The sequence below is a fragment of the Helobdella robusta genome (assembly GCF_000326865.2).
Source record: "Helobdella robusta unplaced genomic scaffold HELROscaffold_24, whole genome shotgun sequence".
NCBI classification, from domain to species: Eukaryota; Metazoa; Annelida; class Clitellata; order Rhynchobdellida; family Glossiphoniidae; genus Helobdella; species Helobdella robusta.
Window position 1 is genome coordinate 846,917 of NW_008704261.1, and position 19,553 is coordinate 866,469.

A 19,553-nucleotide genomic window follows, 5' to 3' on the forward strand; every position below is an offset into this window, starting at 1 on the left:
GGTGTATAAATTTTTTTCTCTTCAAAGTTTTTTTAGCTTCTCCGGCTCTATTTCTTTTTTCATTTATATTTTTATGGTTATAATTTAATTAATAATTTATTTCAACTTTGAAGTTTGTTTTTGAGTTTGTAGAACATTCACATCGTATAAATTAATTTGTTTATGATACAATTGGTAATAATAATTTACTTCAGTAGGAAACAAATCATACACTCTTCAGATCGTTTTCCATCAAAGATTTCAACTAATCTCGGTTTATAATTTCATGAAATCTTTTGAAGAAGAAATTAATGACGCAGACTCAACCACCCTTCAGTTCAGAACATCCGAGAGACTGGAACGACGTATACCACAGTTGGGGTATAAAACTTGCACGGTCGACAATTGTCTGTATTTGGCCGGAGGAAACAAATATAACTACTTTACTACAAAGAAACTTTACACCTACAATTTCGTTACATCAATCTGGACAAAGGTTGATTGAAAAATATTTTTAAAATATTTTTAAAATGTATTTAATACTCGACAAATTTAAAAAATTTTAAATGACTTGAAATGAAAAAAAAATTCAATGGTCATTTAAACTTTCATGCAACAAGTTAGATAAAAATTTTGTTTCAATTCTTGACTATTTTTTAAATTTTAACTATGTTCAGCGTTGCAGTATGAATAATCCAAGATGCAATTTTTATTTTGGTGAAATGGATGGACATTTATATGCTGTTTCTGGAAGCTCGTACAATACATCCATTAGAACAGTTGAAAAATACATCCCTCAAGAAGATAGATGGCTCATGTTGGCGCCTCTGCCAGTTGCAACTTATAGATCGGGAGGTATGATAAAACACGTTTCAGTAAATTATTGGTCAACAGTTTGTTTTTTTTTGTTTAATATCTTTCTGTTAAAATGTTATTTTCACATAAAGAATTTTTTCTTGACGATGCTATTCTTTTCTTACTTGTTGCTTCATTTTATCTAGGGTTGTAGTTCGTAACTTGATCAATAATGGTTTTAACTTTGATGCCCAAATAGTTGCTCGTGCTCCTAACTTTTAACATATATCTCCATATTTTTTTTCTCTTGCACAAACAAAAATTATAAAATAATTATTAAAATTTGCACATCAATTTCCAAGTCTTGATCTAAATTATTTTATAAGTACTTATCGGATATATTAATTAAAATTAAACACCCTGGTTTACGATCGTTTTCTCGTTCTCACTTCTGTTTAACTCTCATTTAAAACTGTTACTCTATATCTGCATAGTTGCCAACCGTCTCGAATTGAGCGAATCATTCCCGAATTTTGCCCCTCATGTTCCTAGTCACGCTTCGTTTGTCTCACTTTTTGCGAAACTAAAACAATTAATGAAATATTGAAATAGAATTCAATAATGAATTTTAAAAAGCTCACGAAAATATACATAAGCGCCGATTTCTTTGATGTTTCTAACACAAATAACATTTTTTAACTTCAGTGCGATGTCAGTGATGATTACGATTTCAACGAAACACATCAGAGAAAAATTTCGGATACCGACATTTTAGTTTAATTGCGATATCGATCATGATTATGATTCTTAATAAAAAAACAAAGGAAAACGCCGACTTTTTAGAGTTTTTAGCGTTCGATAATTTTTGATAACATTGCTCAATATTTTGAACCAAATTCTTGTCGGCATTATTAATTTTATTAACGTTAGAAGGATATACAGTTTTCCAATTCATTCTCGAGTGTATAGGACCTTTTTCAATTTTTTAATCATCTTCAGCACTTGTTGCAGTTTATTTAGAAAACTTGTATAAGTACTTAATTATATAAGTACCGCTTTTAAAAATCAAATGGTTGGCACCTATGAATCTGTGTTTTCTTTTTCTGAACCTTTTATCTGTAAGTATCCACCTCTTCTTCTATCTACGTTCCTTTTACTCAAATCTGTTTGTAAATTTCATTGAAGGGCGCTGTTGAACATCGTGGAATTGGCGCTTCAGAAACTAGTTGAATGATTGATTGATAGAGTAACCATATTAAAATGTATTACTTGACTTTAAAGAATACTTGATGTTAACTAACAAACGTTATTTTTTAACACAGGCTGTACGTGCAACGGCAAAATTTATATAAGTGGCGGAATGAACGAGACTGGCACCTCAAACCAGGTATGGCGGTACGGTCCTGATGTAAACCAATGGACGGAGATGGCTCAATTGCTGAACAAGCGATTAAACCACATTATGATTAGCACGAACAACAAATTGATCGTTATCGGAGGTGTAATACACGACGCCGAGTCATCCACTTGGCCTGATGTGATGGTCGGTATTTTCACTAAAGTATCTAGATGTTTTATGACTTGTTTCTTTGCATAGATATAATTTTTAATGTTACCTTTGTATAAATTATTATTTAAAAATCAACCATTAGTACTTTTAATTGTTTTATATTTTATTTCGAATACATTTTTTTAAATAATTTTAAACCAAATATTTTAATTATTTTAAATCAAAAATCTTCTATAAAGTCAGGAGAGGTATATGATTGCGAAGCTAATCAGTGGACATATTTGCTGACATTGATGAAGCCTGTCTTCAACTTTGCATTTTTCACCATGAACAACTGCCTATACATTATGGGAGAGAATAAATCCTCACACAACTGCTCCATTAATCCCTTCATTCAGAAGATTAACTTGAGCACGTATTTGGAAATAAATAATACGTCTGGAAATACTGTCGGCAATATTAATAACGATGTCAACAAAATTAATCACAACAAAGTTAATCACAACAATAAAGGCGATGGCTGTCAAATTCTCAACTACAACGCTGAAAGATCGCTCATTTATCATGTTTTCGGTACCATGATTTCATCGAAACAATTTTTAAAATGATTTATACGTACTTTCTACATTTATTTATATAATTTTTTTTATCTTTTTGTTGTGAGGATTTTTCTTAAATTTAATAATTGTTATTTTCAAAAGACACTTTGGTTTGTAATTCAGTTTTAATATAACTGTTCATTAAAAACAGTTCCGTGCGTTTAATGAGTGGTGTGTGTGTGGTGTGTAGTGTGTGCGCGCGTGTGTAAACGACAACATGGGATCAAATAATAGTTTATTTTCATTAAATTAAGAAAGTTTTGTCTTCGATTTTTATATACCTGAAAACTATCAAAGCAATTGCATGATCATTGAGTATGACGGAAAAAGTGGGCCCCATCCTAAAAAAGTCAGTAGCTCGTTTTTTCGATTTTGACCAGGTCAATAGTTCCCTATATAAACTTAACCGCACTGATGATAATTCATTCGGAATCGACTTAATATGGCCTTATTTGCAGCATGAATTCGGAAAATAGGTTTATTTTGATTTTTAATAAATTAAACTTTCATCAAAAAACTTTAGTGAGAAAAATCGAAAAAACGAACTACAAACATATTAACACCAAACATTCCGTAGAATTTATAGACTATTGTAAATATATATATATATATATATATTAAAACTTTAATACGACCAAAAAACATACATTATATAATCATCAGTTACCAACAGAACATAGTATCGAAATCCGTATGTTAGCAAAAAATTACCCACTGCTTTGCGTAAAAAAGCACATTGTTAAATTTATTTTTGACAATTTTCATAAAAAGTTCACAGAAGTAAAAACTTCAATGCTGTAAATTTTTTTACTGAATTTTCAAACATGAATTTTATAAGAAAAACTGCCAATGTCATATTGTCAAATTATTCATCAACTGTATTTCTGTAAAGTAAAAAACGTTTTCAGAAGAGAAGTTATCTGAAGTATATTTACTACCACCAATCAAAACTACAACGCACAACCTTCGTCAGCGCAAACATAGCTATCAAGTCGCCACCCAATCAACATATCAGGAAAAGACCTTCATCACAAGGCACCTCAAACAGATTAGCACTTAATAAAACTTTATCGTTACAGAACTAGTTTTTATTTATCGATCACCTCACTAACTCACCAACTAACTCACTTTATCACTCACAGATCTATCTTTAATTTATTGATCACCTCACTAACTCACTAAGCCATCATCTAGTCTATTAATAAGTCATCAAACTAATTGATACTCATTAAAACATTTTCACTCACTGGTCTATCCTTTATTTATCGATCACCTCACTAAGTCATCATCTAGTCTATTAATTTGCCGTTACTTCATTTTATATGCCATTGTCAATTACTTTTCTTTTGTGATTATTATTTATTTTATTCTAACATATTTTATCTTTCATGTTTTATCATTTTTCTTCCTCACTTTTTGTATCTATTTTCTCACTTATTTGTTTAATTTTGTTCTACTGCCTTGCATGTTGTTACAGTTTCTGCGTCTATCAGATCTTGATTTTTTAAAGAATAATAATAAAAATAAATGGTGCCACAACATGACTGTGCTAAAAAAACAGCAGATTTGAACTTAAACAATTTAAAATATGACAATCAGTTGAATGTAAACATAACATTAATTAATTATCTTTTCACACACTATAAAAATTATATTTGGCCTACAGATTCATCAACGGATAATTTTTTATGGTCAACGTTTATTCAAGAAAACATCTCTACATACACATTGACTTCAAAATATTTGCCGTCATATTTCTGCAACTGCCAAATTGTCTCAATAATTAGCACTTTTAATGTAAAGATTTAAAGTTCAAAGCTTGCTAAATACCGCGACCAAAAGTAATTCTAAATATATCTAATTTGCCCATTTCTAGAAATACGAGTCATTTTTGGTCCTAAATTTATTTCTTATCTTTGGACAGCACCAAAGATAATTCAATTTTTTATATTACGCACTCGTTGTAAAAACCTATGTAAATGAGGAAACGCCACGTGTTACAATCTCAATATTTGCTTCAAAATTTTGATCGAACAGTGCGGATACTAGGTTTTATAGTTTTTAAAAACAATCCAATTTTGTGATTTGAAAATGGATTAAAGCTAATCAAAATGGACGAAAGAATTGAAATGGACGTAAAGAAAGCAGACTGTTTTGATGATTTTAGGAAAGTAGTGTTAATTTCAATGACAGGCGGTCGTTACGATGTTGATGGAGGTTTATTATTTCGAGCGAGCAGATATTACGAGGCGCTCGTGAACAGTGGAATGAGAGATGCACACGACGAGGAACTTACATTGGGAGCGTTGTCTGATGAGAGTCTGAATGAAATTCGCGAATTTTTGTCAACATTGCAAAGTTATAAAAATAATTTAGTTTTGCAGCGTACGATGATGAAATCATTGGAAAGCATAAAGGAAGGGTTAATAGGAGCATCGTATTTACAAATTTGTTGCATGAGTGATTTGTACCAAAAATTGATGTTCAACTATTTGAAGGAGTCAACATATGCTGATATTTTAAAGTGGTCATCCGAATGCATGTTGACTGAGGTTTTTAAAAAAGTTCGTGAGTTTGTTTTGGAGAATTTCAGAAATCTAGAATTAAGATCCGACTTATTAACGTTGGCGCCAGATGACGTTTGCTACCTGCTTGAATCGGATTTTTTCAATGCGGAGAGCGAATTTGATATCTTCAATTTTGTTATTCGTTGGATAACTGCTGACAAATCGAGAAAACAACATGCAGAAAAGTTGTTAACTCAAGTGAGGTATAGTTTGATGACAAACAGCGAAAAAAAGAGAAGTAGTGAAATACTTAATGAACATGGACTGAACATCTGCAAAGATGAAATTGTTGTGGATAAGTTTCGCTCAGTTGGAACGATATATGCTCTGGGATCATCTACTCACGGAAGGGTTAGTGTTTTTTTTCTGATTGTTGTGGTATTTCATCTTTTATTTGTTTTATGTAAAATAAAAGCAAATTCAAAAGATTTTTAAGCTAACACTATTTACAAAAATAACACCTTTTTTTGTTCAAAGTTTACTAACTTCTCATCTCAGGTTCTAGTTATTTATATTTTTATTTAATTCATTGAACAATGTCTTTTTTCGTTATTTATTCATTCATAGTTTTGTTCAACTTTAATATTTGCTTTTGAGTACAATGAAGATCCATTTCATAAAAATTAATTTATTTCTTGTATAATATGTGCTAAATAAAGTAAGATTTTATCTAATGAAAAACTAATCACTCCTCAGATGGTTTTCTATCAAGGAGTCCAATCAATCTCGGTTTATAATTTTATGAAATTTTCCGAAAATGAAAACAAGAGCCCAAGATTAGCAACTCTTAAATTTAAAACATCCGAAAGTGTGAAACCACCTATGCCAGAGTTAGGATTTAAAACTTGCATGGTCGACAATTGTTTGTATTTGGCCGGAGGAAGCAGATATAGCTACTTTACTACAAATAATTTCTTTGTTTACAATCCTGCCACGTCAACATTGACAAAGGTTAATTGAAGTTTTCGTTTTGAAAATATTTTTTAAACTCAAAACATTCATAATTTATTCATTGGCAAGTTAAAATGACAAAACATTTGGTGGGCAATTGAAACTTGGACGCATCGAGTTAGATAATATAAATTTTGTTTCATTTAAACGTTTAAAAAGCGATTGAAACAGCATCTGTTTGAACAGGCCTTTGTTGGCCGTGCTGACATTTGTTCATCCGGGCGCCTCTGACGCTACGCAGTATGCATTGCATAGGGGGCGCTCATAAATGACACTATTATTATTTGTTCGTAATTGTTAACGTTTTTTTAATATCTCAACTACATCAAGCGTTGCAGTATGTATGTTCCAAGAGGTGAATTTTATTTTGGTGAATTGGCTGGACAATTATATGCTGTTTCTGGCCGCTGGTTTGGTAAACGAACTGATACAGTGGAAAAATACATCCCCGAGGAAGATAGATGGCTCACGGTGGCGCCTCTGCCAGTTGCAACTTATAGTTCTGGAGGTATGATTAAATAAGTGTTATTAATTTGTCGGTCATCAGATTGTTTTATTAGTAACTTTCTGTTGAAAATGCTCTTTTAACTGTTACATTTTGCTTGAAATTACTTGATTTAAGATTTTCTTTGTGGTAGGGTAACTAAAATAGGTCATTTTTATTACGCCACAGGCTGCACGTGCAACGGCAGCATATATATAAGTGGTGGATTGAACAAATTTGGTTCTTCAAACCAAGTATGGCGATACAGTCCTGATGAAAACCAATGGACGGAAATGGCTCAAATGCTAACTAATCGATCAAAACACATAATGACTAGCATGGACAGAAAAGTGATCGTAATCGGCGGTATCCGTGATTCTGAGTTACCGTCTTGGCATTTTGTTAACGTCGGCATTATTACCTTTGTATCTTGTTGTTTTATAACTTATTTTTTAGTATAAATATTTTTTATGAAAATTTTTCTATCCATTAAAGTTCAAACATTAATACATTTTATTGTTTTATTTATTTGCATAAAATTCAATTTTATAAAATTCAAACCTTAAAATTCGTTTTTTAAAAATTTAATTTTTTTTTTAAAAAGTCAGGAGAGATATATGATTTTGAAGCAAATCAGTGGACATATTTGCTGACATTGAAGAAGCCCGTCTTCGACTCGGCATTCTTCACCATGAACAACAGCCTGTACATTTTAGGAAGAGAACCATTTTCACGCAACGGCTCTATTGATAACTTCATTCAGAAGATAAATTTGAGCAAGTATTTGGAAATGAATAACACGTCTGGAAATGGTGACAGTAATATTAACAATGATGACAAAAAATTTAATGACAACAATAACGTTGATGGCTGTCAAATTTTCAGTTATGAAGCTGACAGATCGCTCATTTATCATTTTGTTGGAATAGTGATTACATCGAAATAATTTTTAAAATGATTTCTACGGCACTGCTACGTATTTTATTTATTTTGTAATTAAGTGTAAGCCGTTTTTTAACACTTTACAATTGACACTTAACCAGGAAAATATTTTTTTTTTATTTAATAAATGATTCATATCATAACGTTAATTTAGTCTAGAATGCCTCGCGTAATGGTTTAAAATTTGACATATAGAGCATGCAGAGGCGTCATTTGGGGGGAGGCAGGGGCCCCAAGAAAAATTATAAAATATTAAAATTATAAATTAGAAAAGTGTTAATTTTAAATTCTTTGTAAAAAGGATATATATAGGATATATAATTTAGTAATTTTAAAACTTTAAAAATTTTAAAATTTAAAAACTTTAAAAATGTAAAATTTATTATAATGTTGCACTGACAAGACTAGGTAGTCGAAATAGTACTATATGCATACATGTAGATAATGACATCTTCTGTAAATAGGAATTTTGTTAATAGCATTAACAAGTTAAGCTTGGTAGATCGGAGAATTATTCGAAGAATCGAGAAACTATCATATAGATTGAGTACTGTAAGAAACGCCGTGATCTTTATTAATAATATATATATATATATATATATATATATATATATATATATATATATATATATATATGTATGTTACATGCTAAGTCATAGACCACATAAGTTCGCCCCCCCAACCAAAATCTGAAATTACGCCCCTGAGAGCATGGCGTTTGCTTGATGTAGTTTATATATTGGTACAACTGTTGCCTCGCGCCAAATTGTTGTAGTATGCTATTTTTCTATATACAACTGCAAATGTGCAAATTTTATTTTTTAATAATTTTTTTAAAATGTCATAAGTCATTTCATCTTGACCCGATGTTGAATTATTGCTGTCAGTTAATTTGTTCATTAATTCGTTCTTTGTACTCTTGAAAAAATCTAAGGTTATTAAGTCGTGGAAATGCTACATCTGGTGCACCATTTATTAATGAGGCAGATCAGTCTCCGAGCTCGCCAATTGGAATGGGTAAAACTATAAAAGAATTATGATTCGTCCATGTGCTGTGATTATGCATTTATAAAGTTGATCGATAGAAATGATCTCGGAGGCCTACATAAATTTGAAATTTTTTTCTTTTTCTCTTTTTATCGCTTAGACCTCTGGATTCAATTAATCTTAAGATAACATTTCTTGAAAACTGAGAGCTTAGTGGTTTGCTACTTTTTGGTCGTCTTCAAAATGTTTATTGATGAAGGTAAGATAGTTAAATTTACGACGTTGCAAATATATTAGCGATGAATCATATCGAAATCGAATCGAACTTTCGATAATCGTACCATATACTGGCGTAGGAATTATAAAATAAAATGCTGTATTTAAAGTGTGTCAGAAATAAGAAAATAGTTTTTTGCATCACGATTTGCTAATTTTCGCTTTAACTTAAAATATGTTACTAGAATTTATGTCTAGTGAAAAAGGAAAAAGAAAATTAATTGACTCAGGTCCCTTGTTCGCAAAAGTTTTCTGGAAATGTGATCAATATCAAAATCTTGTATGTCGGGCACGTTTGCATATACTCATTATAACAAAATTGTAATGAGAGTCGGTGAACATAACCACACAGGAAGTGCTGCATGGGTCAAAGTTGTTAAAGTTGTAAATCAGATGAAAAATTATGCTAGAGAAACCTCAACAAATTATCACCAACACTTTTATTGGCTTTTCTCAAGCAGCATTTAGCCAAATGCCAAATATTTCCACATTCAAAAAGGTTATTCAAAATACCGGGTGTCTTGCTGATCATGCACCACTGAGACCAAATTCCATGATGGGCTTTGTCATCCCTAATAACTATCTAGTTACACACAATGATGATCAATTTCTTGTGTTTGATACCAATGATGGTCTTAACCAAATTCCCATTTTCTCAACTCAGCGAAATATGCAGCTTCTTTCACACTCTGAAAATTGGTAAGTTGATGGAACTCTCAAAACTCTGCCCCACTTGTTTCATCAATTGTTCACTCTTCGAGAACCTGCAACGAATGCGTTATTTTTGCTGTGTTTGTTTTATTGCCATCGAAAACAGAAGAAACATACAATCTGCTATTTCAACAGCTTATAAATTTGCAACGCATTTTAGCTTCAACCTCAATTACATCTGATTTTGAAACAGGCGCTATTAACGCTTTTCACAATGTATTTCCCGAATCACAACAGAAAGGACGCTTTTTTCATTTTGGTCAATGCCTGTGGCGAAACGTTCAAGTAAACGGCCTTCAACATAAGTACAAACATCTTAAATAAATCTCAATTGTAAAAAAAATTGAATTCTTTTGTATAAAAAGCCAAAAAATTGTTTTCATATTTATCAATATGCATTTTATTATTATTCTTATTCTTTATTATTAATAATATAATTATTAATTATGCGCTTTTCGTTAAAGGTATGAAAATGATCCGGAATTCACCCTCAAGATACGAATGATTTCGTCGTTAAGTTTTGCTCAACCAAATGACATTATATCAAATTAATCATTATATCAATAATTCACATTTTGACTCGTTTCAATTAATTTCGACAAATTTTAACTTGAAATCGAGCGTATTTTCAAGCTAATTGCACTTGCTCGGCTCGTGATCGAACCCTCTACGATAAGCTCTACAGGAAACGGTCGGCACTAATATTATGGTTAACTTTTTTGAATTTTATAAACCGAAATGTTTTCCAGACTGCTGCTGTCAAAAGCTTCAATGACAAAATACGTTGTGGGAAGAGGGTTAAACCACCCGCCGACACTTTTTTGAAGAAGCCAAATTGAAATCAGGCTAATTGATCTTTATAAATCTTTATAAAAATAAATAAATAAAAAATCTAATCTAAATTTAATTAAATCTAATAGACAAAAAATAAATTAAATTTTCAAAATCTAATTTAAATCTGTTTTTAATTCAAATTTAATTCAAATCAGTTTTGAAAAATATTCCTGAAAAATGAACGTTGAAACAGCTTTTAAACCTCACCGACGTAATACTTTCTAATAGCAACATAACAGTTTTAAAGTAAACATTGTACAATAAAAATTAAACAAAATAAAAACTTGAAACGATTAAGAGAATATTTTTAATTTTATGAAACTACAACAACGATACCTTTAATTGATAAAAAAATCAATTTCAGTTTAAAAAATCACAAGTTTTTGGAAAAATATAAACAGTGATGTAATAAAAATGATAAAAGTTAATTTTTTTGATACATACAGTGACCAAATAAGAACAAATTGACTTTAAAATAAATATATTAACACAAATTTAAAATAAATAATAAAGAAAAAATTACTGCTATGAAAACTGTTTCAAATGTTACAAGCCCATCACTGCTCTTTATCGCCACGGTCTCCATTTTTACTTCTGTTTCTTCATATCAGTTCATGACTTATTGAAAACGCCGAATCTAAAAATTGTTAGTTGAAAAATAATTATCAATATATCATTCGTTGGCTCATTAGCTGATTGGGCAATAATAGGATTTGATAAAACTAATTGGTTAATAGTTATAATGACTGAGTTTGAATAGTAAGCAAACTTTTGACTATCATTAAATTCGCAATAAATTGAGCAACAATTGAACCTTTTTGTGAAAATAATTTGATTGTTGGCAACAAAATTTTGAATGAATTTCATTTCTGCATTTTTTTAACATATTACATTGATCCACTCGTTAGCGAGGTAATTCATTTTATTCAATTGTTTGTTTATTGCAACGAGGTTGGGTTGCGATGTATTGGAGTGGTGTAAGAGAAAAATTGACTTTAATTCTTAAAACATTTGAGGACTTTCAATATTTTGCTTTTTTATACTTTTAAATCCAGTTTTATATGTAACACTAACAATTGTTGACTCCATAGAATACAAATATGTTTATGATCACCATCGTCCTAGCGTGGTGTCCGTTTAATTTTTAGGATGATTAATGAATTACAGATTGTCATGTCATCATACTTATCACCAAATTCACCGCCATCTTCATCATCTCCTTTGAATTTTCATGATGAACTGGTGCGGTAGGCATCTCGTCAATAATCATTGTCATCGTCATCTTCATTGTCATCGTCATCTTCTTCGTGACATTCATTACGTTACAGTGCACCACGTTGCCTGCTCTGAGTCGTGTGATGTTTGGATTGACGGACAATCTATCGCCACCAATCTCCAATACAAACAGCTCAAAATAAACGGAAAAGTTTATATTCAAATTTTTATTTTCAATTTAGTGAATGATTATATATAGTTTAGTCAATTATTTAAAAATTTATTATTAAAATCTCATATCATTTAATTATTCAACAAATAAATAATGTCTACTATATTATGAGAGTGTGTTTTCTCAATGTGAAAATCAAAATTTATTTTTTTTTAAATAAGAATGAATGTATAACATGCAATAAAAAATATTTTTTTAACAAAAAACGCAACTGCGTGTACGCTTGAATCAATCAACGTATCGCACGCATTGCGAAAACCTCTGCCTTCAAACCAGGTCGAGAAGCAGCAATTCCTGGCTCCTCAACTACGACATCATCACATCGCTGTCGCACTTTGTGGCAGAAAGTAATTGAAATCAACGTGATTTCATTTCTATTGTCAGCCACATACAGCTTCTGTGCTTTTGAGATTAATGACAATGTTAATAAATGTCATGATTATCTTTTCGAAATGTTAGTGCATCAGAGACTAAATCTCCTTCCATCTTCCAGATCGTAGCCATACACATAAAAGCGCCGAAAAAAGCAGGCGGCTTCAGCATTCACAGTTACGATCTGAACATCAAAGCCATTGGCAACACTGTCGACAACGTTGAAAGGAAGAAGAAGAAATCTGGAGGATCGAGACCCATAGACAAACCCCTGAATACGACTTCATCTAGTAAAAATAGTTCACGGGACAAAAGGGAAGTTAAAAATTTAGAACTAACTTCTGAAGAGCTGATATATTTTTCAAGTGAACGTGAAAAAAGTGAAAGATTTATAGATCAAGAAAGTAACATTTCGATTGACAAAACGCTAGACGCAGAATTTATCAACGTTTTTATGCAAGCTGCTAGTCAGAATATAATTGCGCAAAATAAGCTGTATAATAATTTATCTAATGAAGCGCTAAAAATTGGTTAAAAAAATCTAGTCAGAACTACACTGAAAACTGTGAAAAAAGTAGAAAGGAGACAAACCTGATAATATTCTTTTTAGAAAGTCTACTTTTGATGCGCGTACTAAAAGGAAAGAGAGTTATTCAAGTAATTCCATTGATTTGGTTAAACATTCCATTAATCAAAAAAAGAGTCGTTTCAAAAGACAGGCTCAACCAATCACAATCGAGCAAACAACAATTTATGAGACGAAAATTGGGAGGTGGCGATGTCTAGCCGCTGGAGCCGCGCCCACAAATTGGATAAATCCAAAATTTGATGACAAACATTGGCCTCTTGCTACGTCAGTTAATACAACACCATTTTTTATATCTAAAATTTATTTTTGTTGCAATTTTAAAATTTATTCAGGTACAAAAGCAAATATTTTAAAAATCATTTCATTGACATATTAATTCTAGGCCTGGGCTTTTACCGAGAAACCTAATAATCAAGAAAAAAGTAGAATTGCCGAGAGCACTTACTGTCGTTTGAACAGTTCGTACATGCCTACTTTAGATTAGTTCAAAAAATGTTTTTGGTTTATACACCCCTTTTTCGATTGTGCTAATGCGCACGTGTCTTTAAAAAATTTACATGAAATTTTAAATAAGTGAGGATATAAACGCAAAGGATTTTATGCTATTGATTAACATATTAATACTCTAAAATTTAGTTACAAACAATTTCTTATATTATCTAGCGGTAAATAAGGTAAGAATCAGCTTTGTGGAATTTGAGCCGAAAATAAGAAACAAACCTCGGCTTCCCGATACAAAAGTCTGGATAGGTTTGGCCATTGTTTTATCTGCAACTATGATGATACTGGCTGGATTCTTTAGACGAGGTTAATCTTAATGACGGTTCAGTTTTTTTGTTACGTAAATGGTTCATGAAACATTTAAAGATTAATTGAAAATATTTTTTTTGATTTTAACAGAATTTTACGACACATTCATCAACAAAAAAATTGAAATTATTGAATAAAAAAAAACAAGAACTTTGATAGTAATTCATTAAAAATTACGTTACAAAATTGTCAAAACAATGCTCCATAAAATTTCAAATGATAGATGCTGCTATGTTGAAACACCATCAAGACCACAAGGATTTTGCTGTCATTCAACAATTAAAAACTTTAAAGATAAAGAATGTTTTCAACCATCTTGTCATCAAAAGGTCACAAATTTCAATTGTGGTTATTGCAACCAGAATAGTCAGGATTATGATTGTGACAACAGTTGCAATGTTGACCCATGCAACGACTGCTGTAGGATTTGTAAAATAAACATCCCATTGCATTGCAACCCACCACAGCGCGAAAAAATTAAAGTGAATTGTTTCAACATACCTATTGAAATATGTACACCTCGAAAAGAAAATAGTTGCCAAGTTATTCAACAGCCGAAATCGCACGTCTGTCCGAAACCATGCACACCTTGTTCGCCTGTAAATTTATGGTTTCCTTTGTGTTGTAAAGTGGCTGACTGTGATGACGATTGTAAAGATTGTTTCTATGTATGCCTTGGGAATCCTTGCATTTCGCAACTTGAAGTGCCGTGCCCTCAAGAAGCACCTAGCTTGAATTCATCTTCTATCGTTGGCAAACCTTCCTATCTCACTTGCATTCCAAATGTTACTAAGTGCTCTTGTCAACCTTGTTTAGAAACAAGTTCATCACAAAGCCCAACTGTTACATGTTTACCATCGAATGCCACAAACTGTTATCAATTTTGTTTGGAAACGAACCTGTCACCAAGCCAACCTCTAGAATTGGGCCGGTTATTTCCTCATCAACCAGAAAATTTTACTAGCGGCAGAAGATTTAGATGCTGCGAAAGTTTGTTACCTCCAACAGGTTCCAACAACTGTAGCAGTCGACCTTTGGAATTTTATAGACCATGGGCTAACGAAGACCCTGCTAAAATATGCAGGCTGTCGTCTCGATGCTCTGCAGAAAGTAACAATAGTAGGCCAAGAAAAGAACAGAAATCTAGGAGCTCAAAATCTTCGCCAGATAAAAAAAATTCTAAAGCTTCAAAAGGTAATTTGAAAACTTGTTAACTGATTTTAGTATTACATAAATTTTGTGTGAAACTGTCAGTAGCGACTAATAATTGTTGTTATTACGAGTGAATTATTTTATTTGCTTTTATAACTTATATATAAAAACAGAAAGTTATTAATTTTCATTATATAATTAACTTTATTCACTAGCAAATAAAGTTATCAACACAAGAAAATTTTTGATATACCGTTGCATCTATTATACCATTTTAGGCAATGAAAATATCAATAATTAACACAAAACAGTGTCAGGGATGATAAATAAATGTTCTGGAAAATTTTGGGATTTAAATTTTTAAGTTCTATTACTATGCTTCTATTCTTATTACTTCTATTATATATTTTTTTTCAAACTAGTGATTTCTTACTAATAATTCTACAATATCATAATAACGTATAATATAAATAATATTACCTACAATATAATTTTACTGTAAAATAATTTTTAAAGACCATGGTCAGTCCAAAAATAACACATAAATTTATTATAAAAATAATTTTGATTTTAATAAAATATTTTATAATAAAAAATCTAAGATATTCAAAAATTTCAAATATTATTAATATAATTGTATTAATTGTTCACCGAAAAAAACATTCGATTTTTAGCAGAGTCTTCAGGTAAACAATTTAAAATAAATCTATAGATGGGATTTATAATATGGAAGTGCCGTTTAAGAATAACTATTGAAAATTATTTGATCATTAACATTTTACCGACTGAGATAACTTGCCCCCATATTTATGATGATTTATATTTTTTTAATTTTTCATTAATTTTGATTTTAATAAACTTTTTTAATATAAAAAATCTAACTTTGTTAGAATAAGTTTAAATAATATATTATATAAAGTTAATATATTGTTGGCTGAAAAAACAAACATTCGATTTCTTGCAGAGTCTTCAGGTGAACAATTGTGATAATTTCCTCGACGGGATTGTTGAATGTGTAATTTAACAAAATGATAAGAGAACATTATCTGATTAACACTATTATAAACGATTAATAACACAGTTTTAATATCTGCTTCTATATTAACTCAGGCTCAAATGTTTGTAATATTGTAATTAATAATTGTTAACATATAAAAAACTGCATTTAAATGGAGAGCAGAAGCTGGCTAAATGAGCCACTAATTGTTTCAACTACTAGTTTAGCAGACTAGCCATTTGTTACAAAGAACAATCCAGAATTAATAACTTTAATTTATTTCGCTTAATCGAGCAAAAACGTTCAACAGAGCCGCTATATGTCATTCGTTATGAACTTATTCTTAATAAACTGTATGAACTTTTTTTATGTTATTTTTTATTAATTTATTCTCTTAATTGTTTTTCAACATTGTATATTTTTTTAATAATTATTATCCTGCCACACGTCAACAGGGTCCGCCCCCGCTAAAGGTTATAAAGGGCTGTTATGATTAATAAATATCCTATCATCTTAATTTTTCTGTAAATTTCATAAAAAATCTAATTTTAAATTTTGTTTTAATTTTTATAAAAAATAATATAATACTTCAACTACTTTTATTAAATTATTTTCTATTTACTTCCTTAGGAGAAAAAAGTAAAAATAAAACAATTTTTCACATATCTTGCTAAAAGTGTTTGGTTGCTGGCTGAATATGATGATGAACGTTATCAATGTTAGAGCTCTGGTAACGAAGCAGATTTGTGGAAATAGTTTAGTTAAGTCTAAGTGTATGAGTGCAGTGGTGCATCCAGGATATCAGGATGGAGAGAATGATTTCAAAATTGGGAATCCGATCCCCTATTTGGTTAATTCTCATAATTCCCGTTTGTTTCAAAGTTGATCGTTAAATATTTCTGTTTAACTATCAACCTCAGTTAGCAACGCCATCAACTACCCTGAGCAAAATTAAAAAAATTAACTAAATAATATTCTTTATAATGAACATTTGAAAATTTAAGTTTATATAATTTTTTAATTTAACGATATTCTTGGTTTTAAGTTCATCAAAAAAATTTACTTCTTCAAAAGCGCTTGAATATTAAATTAGAAGTTTTCCAATGAAAATGCATCTATTTCTTTTTATTGGTTCCATATTTCCTTCGAAATGACTGTAGTGAAGTTGACTTTCAGAAATTGAAAAACTTACATAAAATTTTGTTATATTTGTAAGTGCACGAACAGTTGTTTTTAGCACAGTTCATATAACCGTTTCAAACAACGTTGGATACCTGCCTTTTTAGAAATTACAAAAAACACTACATCTAAAAATACATCTTGAAGTGGATCGGAAATAAATCTACTAAACGTTCATAATATTTGAGGTTAAAAATATATCATATATTGTTTTTTTCATTTTTTCACAGAAAAATCTTCCATCAATAAAGGTTTCTATGCTTATGTAAAAGTAGTAGTAGTAGAAGTAATATTTATAATAGTTGTGGGGGTATTATTTTTATTAATTTTAGTAGTTGTAGTATAGTATTAGTGGTAGTAGTTTTTGTAGTAGTAGTAGCAGTGGTAATAGTAGTTGTGGTAGTAGTAGTCGTATTAATGGTCACTGGAAGTTGATGAGAACTTTACCTACCTTGGGTTGGCTATTTCCGATGCTCTGTCTGCAGATTGTGAAGTCAACTGCAGGATTACCAGGGCGGCCAAAGTAATGGCTAGGCTAAATTAGCGAGTATGGAACAACCCCAGTCCAACAGTGAAGACCAGGCTTGACTCTAGGTTGATTACATAAACTGTCTCTACGAGACATAAGAGAAAACTTAACAGCTTCCACATGAGATGCTTGCTTCGCATGCTAGGAATTAGATGGCGGGACATAGCTACAAACACCGATGTGCTGAAGCGAACTGGCAAAAGCAGTTTTTATGTGGTTTTCACTGATAGGCGTCTCAGATGGCTCGACCATGTTTGGAGGATAGATAACCGTCGGATCTCGTGTACGGTAAATTGGTCAAGGAATCTAGAACAACAGGGCGCCCAAGACTTTGGTTTCATGCCATTTGTAAGAGAGACATTAAAAGCTGCCATTTCGATTTCTGATCTTGGGGAGCTTAGCAGTTGATCTGCGGTCATGATGTCAGTCAAGCAGGGTGCATTGCATGCGTAGTTAGAGCGGAACTGGAATGCTGTCCAACAGCCGACGGCCTCTATCTGTGCCGGATGTGGTAGAGATTATCATACAAAATTTGGTCTGCTGTGCCATTCTTGCCGGTGCAGGATCCACTAACTTTGATTATAACTTCATCATGGTCTTTCAAGACGGATGGATGCCGACGAGCAGTAGTAGTTTTATCAATGATAGCACTAGACGTTTTAGCATTAGTTTTGGTATTAATAGAATGATTAAAAATAATAAATTAACAAAATTCCTCTTTAGAAGTATAATGTTGAATCAACTAGACAAAACATTCACAGCATACGACATCTATAAATAATAATAATTAATTGATAATTATTAAGTAATCAATTTACCATTTTTCACTGTTTAACGCTCAATGAAAATATAATATTCATCTAAAATATTTCATGCAAAGGGGCTGCCGACACTATTTTTTAAATTGTTTATTTTCCATTGTTAGCATTTTTTAGCACAGCTCATATAACCGTCGTTTCAATCAACGTTGGATATCTGCTTTGTTAGAAAATTCAAAAGTTTACATGATCTAGAAGTAGATTAAAAATAAATCTACTTACTACACGTTCATAATATTTGAGGGTAAAATAATATTTTATCCTGTTTTTCATTTTTTCACAGATAAATCAGAAGGTTTCTATATTTATATAAATGTAGAAGTAGTAAAAGTAATATTATTAAAAGTTGTGGTGTATAAATATTAATAATTTAATGATAATTATTAATTAATCAATTTACCATTTTTCATCATTCAACGCTCAATGAAAATATAATATTCATCTGAAATATTTCATGCAAAGGGGCTGCCGAGAGTATTTTTTAAATTATTTTATTTTCCATTGTTAATATTTTTTCATAATTACGATAATAATGTTAATATTGAACATTATAAAAGTTATTTGAAATAGTTTACACTTCAAGGAACATGTCATCTTCAGTTGTATAATAATATAAAATAGTTCTAAACGCGGATCCGACCGTCTAAGTTTGGATGAGTGAGATGGAATTAAGGATAGTAATATAACAATCAGTGTTGCAATGCATTGTAAGGTGTTGTGCCTGCGATATTTTGGTCACGTTCTGTCTGTGTTTTGCCAACACGCGCACTTGCACACACGCGCACACACACAAACAGACACACATGAAGACATGTGAATTTACGCATCTAACACTTTTGCATATGATAGATTGGTGTCTCAACAAGTTTGAATCTGGCCGCTAACACTAAGAAAACATTTTTTAATTTTAACTCATCTCTACATCTCGATTGTCATTTGAACACAAATTCAAATCTACTCTACATCACAATTTAAACAATTTCTTCGAAGCGATTTTATATTTTTATTCACACAATACAATTGCG

At 31.0% G+C, this 19,553-nt stretch overlaps 5 protein-coding genes across 5 annotated transcripts in view; all 5 read left to right on the forward strand.

Moving 5' to 3' along the window:
• HELRODRAFT_172604 (hypothetical protein) overlaps positions 1-1,554 on the forward strand; it is a gene marked incomplete at both ends in the record, with an annotated part of 2,047 nt that extends 493 nt beyond the window's left edge. The window contains 3 exons of the mRNA XM_009019269.1: positions 221-475; positions 657-872; positions 1,480-1,554. Of these exons, the coding sequence (XP_009017517.1) occupies positions 221-475; positions 657-872; positions 1,480-1,554 (546 nt within the window). The remainder of the gene's footprint in view (positions 1-220; positions 476-656; positions 873-1,479) is intronic.
• A 646-nt stretch (positions 1,555-2,200) lies between these two features.
• HELRODRAFT_172605 (hypothetical protein) lies at positions 2,201-2,892 on the forward strand (the record flags this gene model as incomplete). The annotated part of the gene is made up of 2 exons (XM_009019270.1): positions 2,201-2,317; positions 2,524-2,892. 2 exons carry the CDS (start codon positions 2,201-2,203, stop codon positions 2,890-2,892), a joined length of 486 nt encoding a protein of 161 aa, XP_009017518.1.
• Positions 2,893-4,994: 2,102 nt separating this feature from the next.
• Positions 4,995-7,831, forward strand: HELRODRAFT_172606 (hypothetical protein; the record flags this gene model as incomplete). The annotated part of the gene is made up of 5 exons (XM_009019271.1): positions 4,995-5,801; positions 6,147-6,401; positions 6,732-6,909; positions 7,075-7,292; positions 7,490-7,831. The coding sequence occupies 5 exons, from the start codon at positions 4,995-4,997 to the stop codon at positions 7,829-7,831; spliced, it is 1,800 nt and encodes a 599-aa protein (XP_009017519.1).
• Positions 7,832-11,377: 3,546 nt separating this feature from the next.
• On the forward strand, positions 11,378-13,527 carry HELRODRAFT_172607 (hypothetical protein; the record flags this gene model as incomplete). The annotated part of the gene is made up of 5 exons (XM_009019272.1): positions 11,378-11,394; positions 11,544-11,547; positions 12,359-12,429; positions 12,542-12,902; positions 13,426-13,527. The coding sequence occupies 5 exons, from the start codon at positions 11,378-11,380 to the stop codon at positions 13,525-13,527; spliced, it is 555 nt and encodes a 184-aa protein (XP_009017520.1).
• A 523-nt stretch (positions 13,528-14,050) lies between these two features.
• Positions 14,051-16,495, forward strand: HELRODRAFT_172608 (hypothetical protein; the record flags this gene model as incomplete). The annotated part of the gene is made up of 2 exons (XM_009019273.1): positions 14,051-15,047; positions 16,458-16,495. 2 exons carry the CDS (start codon positions 14,051-14,053, stop codon positions 16,493-16,495), a joined length of 1,035 nt encoding a protein of 344 aa, XP_009017521.1.
• Between the last annotated feature and the right edge of the window lie 3,058 nt (positions 16,496-19,553).